This window comes from Pieris napi, chromosome 16 (assembly GCF_905475465.1).
Source record: "Pieris napi chromosome 16, ilPieNapi1.2, whole genome shotgun sequence".
NCBI classification, from domain to species: Eukaryota; Metazoa; Arthropoda; class Insecta; order Lepidoptera; family Pieridae; genus Pieris; species Pieris napi.
This window is the reverse complement of record NC_062249.1, coordinates 2,252,698-2,265,290: the sequence shown is the minus strand read 5'-3', so window position 1 is coordinate 2,265,290 and position 12,593 is coordinate 2,252,698. Positions and strand designations below refer to the sequence as shown.

Genomic DNA, 12,593 nt, shown 5'->3' with positions numbered 1-12,593 from the left:
CTTACCTCTTTGTCTGTCATACGCATTGATACATTCACTAGTCTGGAACTGGCTGATTAAGGCGGTTTTTCCGACTCCCTGAGCGCCCACCATGGCCACTCGGTGCAATGCGACCGGCCTCCGTTCTTGGGACTCAGGAGCAGATTGGGCGGGAGATGCTGGCGCGAGACTTCCGGATCTTGAACGACGGCGCCGGAAGGAGTCACCTCGATTCACGATTCCTGTAAAGATTATGAATATACTTTATATGCTGTCTTTTTATATTTAGTTTTAACTGTCACTGTGAGCAGATCTTCTTTAGAAACAACTAAAATTTTATAAAATGTCACTTTGTGTAGTTATTTGGTTGTGAATATTTAAATGTTGTTACTAATTCCTTTTGTATGTTTTCAATAAATATGTGCTACATTAGGGTGACTTTTAACAACAAATTGTTTACAACACATATTTTTGAGTTTTTAGATCAGCCTTGCGATCGCGATTGATGCTTCACGACTGATTTGAGCGCGACCGCCGCTGTGAAAACCGCTGTTGGAGTTCGAAAAGTGAGTTACAGAATCGCAAGGCAGAAAACGATTTGAATAAAATTGCATAATTACGTTTAAGCGCAAACATCGATTTCTTGCCCACAAAACGTGGTTTCCTTTCAAAGCAGTTCCTTTCAGACCAATAAAATCGTCTGGCTTACTTTCATACAATAAAGTGCATGAGTCAGAGCAGCTGCAATCATTTGACGTCAATGAATGTTTACTCACAAATTCGCCCCTTCGTTTGAGCTATATTTGTACCCATACATTGTGGGTTTATGAATAAACCCGGCTTTCCATAGGTGGTGGGCACTCAAGTGTTCTCCAAGAACTCGGTTTCTTTGTACTTAGGATATGTGCGATGGCGAAAGCCAATAATATTTGCAATAGCTTCAGAACCAGTCTAATGCACAGATCCCCTTTAACAAAGACGCTGCGCTTACTGAATGCTGTCTCCGTTAGTATCGACATCTTTTTGTGTTCGCAGAGCGAGTTCACAGTAGCGATATTGTGTATCGTATATAATTTATATTATATTTCTTTTTCAATTCGACGTCACGTATTGGTTTAGTAAGAATATTCACAGACAAGTAAATAAGGTCTATTATTTATAAAAAGTATCAATTTTATTGCATTGTTTTTAAATCAAATCAAAATACGTTTATTCAATTTAGATGCGTCTTAGCGCATGCTTATGAATGTCAAAAACGTTTACAAAATTCGCGAAAGAGCAAGACTACGCCATCCGTTCGCAAAATTACCAGGAGGCCTTGTTCTGAGAAGAACGGGCAAGAAACTCAGCAAGTTTTACCTATCTACATTACAATTATTCAAAGGAAAATGTCATAAACCACAACGTCAGGTTACATAAGTAAAAAAAAAATATAAAAATCTGTTCTGTGATTTACCACATTCACCATTACACACAAATCAAATTATAAGAATATAATTACAACTATTGCCAAGCGTTTTTATCTTCCAGGTAGTCATTGACTGTGTAGTAACCTTTACACATTAAGGTTTTTTGATATGTGTAATTTTAATCATTCGTCTCTTAGTTTGGTGTTCACGACGTTGTATGAAAAAAAAAATGTGCGTGTACTAGTGTACACACGTTAGAAGTGAAACTTCTTTATGACCTTATTTTTCGAAAAATACTCTATATGCAACTAACTTTACAGAAATTGGTTAAATAAAGTTAAATTAGATAAAGTTTAACAAAAGGCTTTTAATATCACAGACTTGAATACAAATAATACAATTATTTCATTTTACCTTATTACCACTAAGATTATTACAGAATTTCATAAATTGTAATATAATTTTTAGTATCATTGTTATAGTTATTATAAATTTTTGTTATTAATGGTTTAGAATCTCTTCGAATCAACCGTGGTAGGGACGAGAAAAAGACGCGCGTAACGGTCAAATGTGACGCGTAACCGAAACATGTGACGCGTAACCGAAAAATGTTACACTAAATTTTTTTCCAACCCCGATAAAGAAGTTTCACTTCAAAAACGGAGATTTATTTATTATGATTATGTCTTATTAATGTTGAGGCAGCAAATAATTAGATTTTGACGTGCGATTCTCATCCCTGATGTCGTAGGTTTATTCCTCGGCTGTGCATCAATTCCTTTCTATAAGACCACTTAACAGCTACTCGTATAATGAACAAAAAGATCGTGATTAAATTACCATGCCTTAGTTTCCAAAAAATGGCGTGTGTCAGGCACAGAAGGCTGATTGTTACAAACAGATGCATAAATCTGTGGCCCATACTTAATAGGCTGTAGCGCCACTGGTTTTTGTTTTATTATGCTTTATTATTAACGGATATAAGTAACAACATATATTCAACATATTTTATTTGGAATAGGTATAGGAGTGGTTATTGGGTATAAGTGCACAGCAGGACTCCTATCTAATACAATTTGCTAATATGTTGAAATGAATTGTCAAAGTGACTCTTCTAAGTGCTGATTGAATTATGTTTCATCGATTTAACTTAACTATAGATATAGACATAACATTATTTCTAACGAAACACACACACACACAGAAACACTTAAAATAATATAATAATAATCAAAAAATAAAAATAAAAACATGTTATGGAAAAAAAAATGTGAGCCGTCACGGGACGCCTGGCAGATGTGAAACATCGACATTATTTTGTAAAAGTAATATGCAGAAAAGAACAGATTGTGATAGGAACTAATTAATATGTCATAATGATAAAATAAAATATTACGATTTCTTTTCCAGATAACTATGACTAATGACTATTTATTGAATAAACATTTATTTTCATTGATGACAAAAATTTACAAATTTATTTCAAATCGTGACTACTTAATTCGTTTAATCAGTGACTTCGAAATACACACGCCGTACACACTACTGCATATAGACTGTATATATATACCATCATAAAGCGTGCGACGCGTCGCCACGGCATGCGTCGCCACGCCAGAAATCGGTTTTACGTGCGGCTATAGTTGTTTCACATCAAAAGAAAAAAAAAGGTCAGTCATCATAAAAAAAATAATAAAATACTTATATCATATTTTTAACTTCTAAACAACGAAGTTTAAAATATGTCATATCAAATGACTAAACTGTGGTTTACGCCTGTTATTAAAATGTACAAAAGGAATTACCACAGAGAGATTGTAACAGCTTAAGCAAATAACCTGAAATATATACGAGCCAGGGATTTCAGCTTACACCGGCTTTGCTAAGTTTCATAGTGCTGCGACGGTGTTCTCATACTATTTTATGACCGTTTAATATTACCATAAACATTCTAAAATAAACATACTATAATATAATATCGTTTTTAAAATCTTTCTCTATAAATGAGGTATTTTCTATCCGAGGTGGAAATAAATGAATTTGCGCATGTGGATGCGCGGTGCGCCCTCTGCCCCGAAAAAACGAAAGAAAAAGAAAAAGAAGAAAAAGAGAAAGAAAAGAAAAAGAATAAGAAGAATAAGAAAAAGAATAAAAAGAAGAAGAATAAAAATATGAAAAAAATAATAATAATGAAACATAAAATGTTATTTATTTCCTATTTTAATTCGCTAGAAACGGCTAGTTTACTAATAAATACTTTATAAAATTTATGTACTTAAAGTTAGCTTTCGAGTAAAATAATAATTTATTGATAATTTCTTTACAGGAAAAGCCAAATGATAAAACACACTCAACACTTGTATTGTATTAATCTTCAACACCGCAATTAAACCATAACGATAAGAGAAAGTAAATTTATTTAAGACTATTATGAAATACTCATCCATAATATTCGAATACGAAATTATTTGCGAAATTCCGCGTAGCAATTGAACGGAGTAAATAAAATTTCATTTCATCCAGTTACAGCTCAATCGTTCAATCACTCATTCGTTCACTTATAAATGCACGCGCCACATGAACTGTCACTTTTAGTGGAATTATGGGAAGGATTTTATATTCCTTGACAGTTCAATATTTGTCTTCCGTTCAAAGGATTGAAGATATCTTAAATCTATGATGGCACGAGAATATGTTGATCAGTATTTATTGTTAGAAATAAGTATTGGACGATAAATCAAAAATATAATCATAAACTACAAAAGTTATTTTCATACGTAGATAGACACGTAAAAGTGGTTGAAGAAAAGACGATTTCCATAGAATGATTGTAATGCAAAACCTATAGATTAAATATTATAGAAATTTAAACACGTACAAGAACAAGTCACTACTAGCGTTGACTATAATATAGTCTTATTTCAATAAGGTTCATAAATTATTTGGCTTTTAAAAAATACCGATTTTTTCTCAGTACTTCGATTGTAACAAAAAATACGATTTAATAGTGAAATAAGCTTATTAGTTCGTGTTTCAAAAAAAACTATTTCAATAAAATAGACCTATACATTTTTTTTGCTTTTAAATCTATAGATTTTTTCTCAGTACTCACTTTCCGATTCGTAAACTAAAAAAATGACGATTTAATAGTGAAATAAGCTTACTAGTTCGTTTTTAAAGAAAATATTATTTAAATATAATAGAATTTATAAAGTTGGCGCCGCGGGATAGTTTCAGCGGACGTCAACGATAAATCTCTGAACGTGCTTCAATACGAAAACACGTGAAATTGACGTCTTCGTCATAAACTTAGTTTTTTATTACATATATTTTGGCGCCATCATTCCTCAATATTGCTTTGAAAATCAGTTTAATATTATTTACGTTTTCACCGAAATAAATTGTATAAATAAGTGGTTATTTCTTTTTGACACGAATTTCATACATTTGTGTTTGGTCGCACTTTTATCAAAAACTGTATAGCATGAGGCTATGGTGTTGCGACATTGCTTTTATTTCGCATCAGGTGCGTTTTTTATTATAATTATTGTAAGGTTCACTTTCAATTAGACTTCAGCAACTGTTCAGATTATTGTCAGCAGCAAACTTTATTAGACAGTTCACCTTTACTGTTATGAAGATATCACACGAATGTTATTCCATTTTTCTAGAACACTTTCTTTTCATTTTTTGCGGAGACAATGTAACTAGTGATAATGCGGTATTCAACGGTGAAATATTTTTTTAAATCGAAGCTGTATTCGTTCATACATACAAATCAAACATGATACAGCAATCACTGTCTCTCTCTTTGTGTTTGTCTGCTTAAGCGTTTATTTAAATATGTTAATGTAGTATGTATAAAACTAGTTAAACGGTGTGAAACGAGTTGTAATTGGTATACAATACCAAACACGAATACATGAATACTTTGTATTCTTCGAGTCATTTGAATTATGTTTTTGAATGAGGTCATATTTAGTTCCGTTTCCACAACGTAACCTTCGACTGGATTCGATTACTGCAAAAACAATCAATATGAAATAGGTTAAACTAAATTATTTTGCAACTAATAAATAAATAAAACTTATTGTATTGTCTTTTATTGACATAACTTTCACACATTTGATAGTAAAACAATTTTTTTCGCACGCTGTATTAACCTACATAGTAATCATAATTAAAAATGGATAAATAGAAAATCATAACACATTTAAAAAGTTTGGTCCCTGTGGCAGTGTACCTTTAGCGATGGCAAAGCTATTAGTACGTAATACTGAAATTTCTCTTTATCCATCGTAACCAGAACCTATTTATAATATTCATAAAGGTATGTTAACGATACCCATTGTTACAGTTTTGACAAGGGTACATTGTGTGTTTGACAGTATTCTTTATTCCATTCATTTGACGAATTTATTAAAAAAAATATTTAATAGATTTAGTTTCTGTATATTACGTTCAATTAAAATCAACTAAAGTAAATCCATTTTGAAATTTAACATATATAGCAGTGCTCAAATATACATTTTGACTAATACGAATACAGAGCTTACTAATTCTTAAAAGGCCGGCAACGCACTCGCGAGCCCTCTGGCATTGAGAGTGTCCATGGGCGGCGGTATCACTGGATCGCTAGTATAATATTCTTCACATCAACACTATGCAAGAAACTCAGTTAGGTATCGCGCTGGCCGCACATACAACGACCAATATTTAAGCCTTGACTTGTCTAAGCTATCGCGGAATATGGTTAAAATGAGTATTAAGAATATCCATAGCGCAAAATCGGCATCATGAGCTTACCCCACTTACCCACCTTCACGTGCATACCCTCACTTTTACACCATCACACAACACAGACAAATTAGGTATTACTTAGTTCAAACTCAAACTGAAACTAACTTTATTCATATTACAAGTACACTTATGAACGTCAATAGAACATATGTTAAATTGATTCTAAATTTAAATTTACTACCTGTTCGCAATTCAAGGGCGTAGAGAGGACAAGAAGAACTGGCAAGAAACTCCGCCACTCTTTTTAATCGCCAAGTTCTGAGTCATACAAATTGTTTGTTAAATGTATTGAATAATTTTTATTGTTTTTTTTCCTTTTGTAAATGTTAGAACCTTTTTGTAAATATTAAGTATTTCATCTTTGGCTTTATATTAGTGTAATTGTTTGTTTTTATATATAACTAGCTGGCCTGGCGAACATCGTACCGCCTAACAGTCGATTCTTTATTTTTTTTTTAAACTTATTCTGCAATTCGGGACACCGGTCTAGCTAGTAAGATAAAAAAAAGAAAGTTGATAATACAACAAATGCATTATGTCAAAAAATAAAAATTTACCTTCTCGGAACCCTTCCACTAACACTTGAACTTTATTATATGGTATTAAAGTTCAAATTGACTTTTAAGTATTATTACGAATATTTTGTATGGGAATATAGAAAAGTGTTGTTTTTAGACTTTTTCGCTCATTTTTTTTAATTTTTCTCTCCGTAAGAACCATCCTCGTACTTCAAGGAATATTATAAAAAAAGAATCAGACAAATCGGTCAAGCCGTTTTCATGTTATGTCGTGACAACGGAAAACGGGTTTCATTTTTATATATATAGATTTTTCTTAAAAGTAGGATTACGAAATAAATAATACCTCAGATCAAACATTACATTACTAATTTAAAGACAAACTCACAGATATAGTTTCAAAGTTTATTTATCAATGTCTAGACTGGAGTATTACAGAGATAAACTGCTGTCTAGAACTTAAATTCTGCTTTTTAGTATTTCATTGCTTTAAATAAAGTGTCTGTTAAACGTTTTCTCGTGATTTTCTCGTAACGAGAATATTTCATGCAGTAAGATAACGTAAAATTATCTTTTAGTAAAAAATATTATCCAATATAAAATAAATAAGTGGCACTACAACCTTTTTAGGTCTGGGTCTCAATTTTTGTATCGTTTCATGATCATTTGTCAATCTAATAGGTCCTGTATCGTCCTGTGCCTGACACACAGCGTCGACTTTTTCGAATTAAGGCAAGCCGCTTTCCGCACGATGTTTTAGAAAGAAAGTCTTTTGGTACACAGTCGGGGATCGAACCTACGACCTCAGGGAAATGAGTCGCACGCTAAAGCCACTTGGGCAACACTGCTTATACTTATTAAGAAAGAAAGAACGAAAAAACTTTATTATACACAATATTCAGGATATTTAGATTAAGTAAAGTGCACTGACCCCCACACTAGGATACCCTGTGTTGTGGGCAGCCAGTCTCTTCCTTTTGACATGTAAACAGTATTTTATAAAGTATATTAATGATTTCTACACGTTTATATTTACACTATTTTTGCACAACCAGAATATTTTCAGTATCAGGTTAATAAGATATTGTTTGAGTTGTTTAGTAAATATATGTAATGTGATTTTTGAAATGTTAGTGATAATTTTGTTTTTAAGGAAGTGGTTAAAGATGAAAGGAAATTATTATATTAGATAAATAAATTTTAGTTTAATTTAAAAAGGCCTGAGAATGTATGTATGAAGTATGGACTAATTACTAAAAAAAAACAAAAACCAAACGGTTAGACACAATAAAACTATGACGTGTGGTAGACACAGAATGCTGCCTTCTTGGCTACAATAGAAAAATAACCAATTGAACCATTGAGATACATTTCTTTGGTGGCGAGATCACTAACAAACTGCGAGGACTAAAAGTATTTATCATATTAAACGTTGATTTTAAGAATGAATCATCATGTGTTGAAAGTGTGTGACTTCTTGCTAAAGAAGAAGAAGATCTACAGAACTCCAACATCACCGATGGTCGCGAAACGCGGACTGCAGACCGTCCAAAATGCCAGGAGTTAACCAGCTAATAAGTTAACAAGGCGACTTTTTAGCCGTAACAGAACTAATCACAAAACAAAGATAGGGACAATACCGGACCACTTTATCCTTAATATACATCTTTTTGTTCCAGGCGCGACAGACAGCCCCATGTGCAGAGGCTGTTTCAGAGCAGAGGAATCCATCACCCACGTAGTCCTGGAATGGCTGTGGCTAACCAACGTACAGAAATCCTCGGAGCAGTGAGATCGCTCCGTGAAGCCTGCGATGTGACCAGAAGACTTCTGTGCTTCTCGAAGGAGCTAGGCTGGCTTAGTTAGGCAGGATTTTACGTACAACGGACCTAATGAGAGTTTACGTAGTATGCGTTGCGTTTATAATAAATTCAAATATAGCGTCACTGTAGAATGATAACCTCGTATGTCAAAAACCATTTATTTTATATTCTTAGACTCTTATGTCATTTAACCGGTATAATCATGAAGTAAGGACTTATTTATGTTATTAATAAATAAGTCCTTTTTACAATCCAAAACTATGGACAAAAAACATAATAATATTTTAACGAACATTGACGAAATGAAACATTCGTTTCCTGTAATGTTACGTTACGTTAGACATACGAGGTTATCATTCTACAGCGACGATAAAACGAACTTTTAGACGAAGTTATGGACTTCGCAATCTCGTGTTTGCAACGTCCTACGGAAAGAACTATAAATATATTATTAAACATATTTCCTATAGAATATTCAAATATAGAAAGCGAAACAATTGAATAAACCAAAAGAAAAATGGTAGCAGCTTGTCGGTGTTTTTACGATTTGCATTTTACTTCTCCAATAAACTTATTTGCAGAACGTTGTTTCCGTCATGTTAGACTCAACAAAAATCGGCCAATGTTTCCATTAAACGTTTCACGAAATTACGAATCTATTTTCTAATCATTAACGATACGTCACGCTTTTATGTCGGTTCTATCATCAAAGAGTTTTTTATTGTTTTGACGCAAAGTGCAAGGTGTTTTGCGTAATGGATCTGATAATATGTTCGGAAAGTTTCGAGGCGATGATGCGTCAAGTACAATTCCATTGTACATCATCTTCGTAGTGTTTAATCCTGAAGGTAGTGCCGGTCTTGAAAAGCCCTTACCGATACGTCGAATTGCTGCTTCTACATCACTCTATAGTCAACTTGTCTCAGTGTATTAGGGATGTTGAGATTTATTATTCTCTTGATTTAGTCAAATTAACGGATAGGCACCTTCTGTCATCACAATATCAGTTTTTTATGTAATAGGAGGCAAACGGGCAGGAGGCTCACCTGATGTTTAGTGATACCGCCGCCCATGGACACTCACATTGCCAGAAGGCTCGCAACTGCGTTGCTGGCATTTCAAGAATTGGTACGCTCTTTTCTTGTAGGTCCCTAAGTCGAATTGGCTCGGGAATACTTCAGTGGGCAATTGGTTCCACATAGTGGTGGTGCGCGGCATAAACTGCCTTAGAAAACGCTCTATGATGAAACTCAGCTGCTGGTATTAATCAGTCTTTATATAGAAAAAATACTCTAGTGCAAGTACTAAATAATATCCTTTTGTCTTTAACAAATACCTTTAGGAAATTACATAAATATGTTATAAGGGCAGCGGCACTGCATGAAATATGTCACCCTAAATCATTAAATGAATGACACCATAACACGCGCTCGTTTGGAAATACGGCGATTTAAAATCCACTGAACTGATTACTTCACTTCAATCGTATACAATGAGCATTGACATGAATTTAAATCGCTTCAAACTTTATTCTTTAACAATATTATATGAGACAAGAGTTCCGTGTCGTGTCCTATTTCAGACATTTATATCTATGACGCTAGAACATTTATTATGGAACGTTTATTATTGTGCTTTGGCACAGAATATATTAACTATGGAACAGGTTAAGCTCTGACGGTCAAAATTGGGTAATTAAAAAGTTGAATGGTCAAGAATTATATATCTAAAGATGTGTTTTTTTCTGCTCGATTACGTGACATCTGATGTAATCCATATACATCGTATTCTCCAGATTTGGCCCCCAGCGACTGTTTCCTGTTCTCAGACCTCAAGAGAATGCTCGCTGGACAGAAATTTTGCGCTGATGAAGAGGTAATAGCCGAAACTGAAGCCTGTTTTGGGGCTTATGACAAATCGTACTACAAAAATAGTAGCAACGTTTATCGACCGCAATAATTTGTTGTATTGCTTTCGAATACTATATTGAATAATAAAATCAAATTCTATAAAAATATAATTTTTCTATGTTAGCCTACGAAATTTTTAGCAAACCTTTTATTTACTAAGTAATGTAGGTATATTACTGTTAATGAATGAGTCTGAGTACTGTCTAAAGACTCATTATTCACTCGGTTATCAGATGATTTAATTTAACTTAATATACATTTGTTTACGGGAGCTGGACACCTCATATTGAGCGGAGACCTTCCTTTGGCTTAAAGTTTTAAATAAATCGTTTATTTGCAAAGGAAGTGGTTTCAGATTGATTAATTATTAACAAAAACCGCACAACCAGTCATATAATCATGCAAACGTCGTAATAATTATCATAAAAATAAGATATGTATAATTATTTATTTATTTAATTATAAGTAATCTTACAGCTAACATACATAATATTACAAAACAAACACTTATACAGTACAAAAAGCCAAAACAGGTCCTCAAAACTTATTGTCTAAATACTCTCCCACGCTATAAAGGCACCTTGCTTTTGCAATTTAATCACCTTTCCCTTAAAAGCATTACACGGCAGTGAACTTCTGGGAAGATGGTTAAATAGTTTGACAGCCAAGTCATAAGAAAATAAACCTGACGGATCACACTCTCTACTGACTCGAATGTTCTAACTTCTAATGTAATGATCGCAAGGTCTTTGTATGCAATTTCGATGTAGTTCCCACAATATCCAAGCTGTTCTTGCACCGTGCGATTGGTACAAAAACTCAAAATTAAAATCGCTATTAGTTACAGAGTACATGGTTGGGGTATGGAGAGAATGTTCACTTACATGTCAGTCACGAGTACTTCCGCTATTCAGTGCATGTAACGCTAACTCGTAGGTGACTGAGACTAATATCCTCAGGACTTAATCTATACTCGTATATATATATATATATATATATATACCACTGTATGGATATGAAACTACCATACAGTGGTATATATATATATTATATATTCGATGCGAAATTATTTTTTAAATTCCAACGTTCCTTCATTTTTTTAATTGCTGTTTTACTTTTATGAAAAGTTATACATACGGACTTCACCGCGGAAACATTCGGGGAGGCTTCCTAGAACCTCAAAACGTCAACATCTGTTAAAAACTCGATTTTCGAAAATTTTCAATTTTCTTAGAAGGAAGTTAAAAAGAAGAATAATATGAAAAAAAAATAATAATGAAACATAAAATTGGGACATAAAACAGGAAATGGCTAGTCTAATATATAAAATTCTTGTGTCACAATGTTCGTTCCCATAATCCTCCGAAAAGGCTAGACCGATTCTTATGAAATTTTATATTCATATTCAGTAAGTCTGAATCGGCTACTATCTATTTTTCAAACCCCTAAGAGATAAGGAGTGTCCACCCCAAAAAAAATATTTTTATTTTTTAGATTTTTTTTATTTTATTATTTTATGATGCAACATACAAATCCTCTAATTTTCACCCCTCTACGATGAACCCCTATTTTTTATTATTGTAGATAGTGATTTTTATACACCAAAAAAAATGTGTCCTAGATATAATATACATGGTTTTTGTATGTTTGTGTTCTCTATAAGTGTTATTACTGCAATGTAGATAAACTCACTAGCAGGTTAATAAGTTCTTGCGCGCGGATTTGGAGAAATTATCCAATCTATTTTTTAAAAGAGTTCATAGAGGGTACACTAATTACACTTTCCGGAAGGCTTTTCCAGTGAGTCACTACTCGGATTGGGAGAAAGTTCTTTAGATAATTTCTATTACACTGATTGGTTTTCAGTTTTAAAGAACTACCCCTCAAATGTATGTTCTCACTTAAAATAAAGAGCTTCTCAATTCCTGGAACATTGTTATTTAAGCCTTTTATTTCCTTAATAATATATAAAACAAGTATATATTTTTTTTAAAAATCCTTAAATTTAAATTCCAATAAAATTTAATAACTTCAATGTATATACATTTTAAATAATGAATAAATTAAAAAATCATTATTGACCCCTCTACGAGTAAGGGCCTCCTCCATATTGCTCCACATCTGTCTGTCTTTTGCTTTGGTGATCCAGTTTTC

At 33.0% G+C, this 12,593-nt stretch overlaps 1 protein-coding gene across 1 annotated transcript in view; it reads right to left on the bottom strand.

Moving 5' to 3' along the window:
* LOC125057126 (GTP-binding protein REM 1) overlaps positions 1-12,593 on the bottom strand; it is a 109,891-nt gene that overhangs the window by 40,740 nt on the left and 56,558 nt on the right. The window contains exon 2 of the mRNA XM_047660607.1: positions 6-221. Within this exon, the coding sequence (XP_047516563.1) occupies positions 6-221 (216 nt within the window). The remainder of the gene's footprint in view (positions 1-5; positions 222-12,593) is intronic.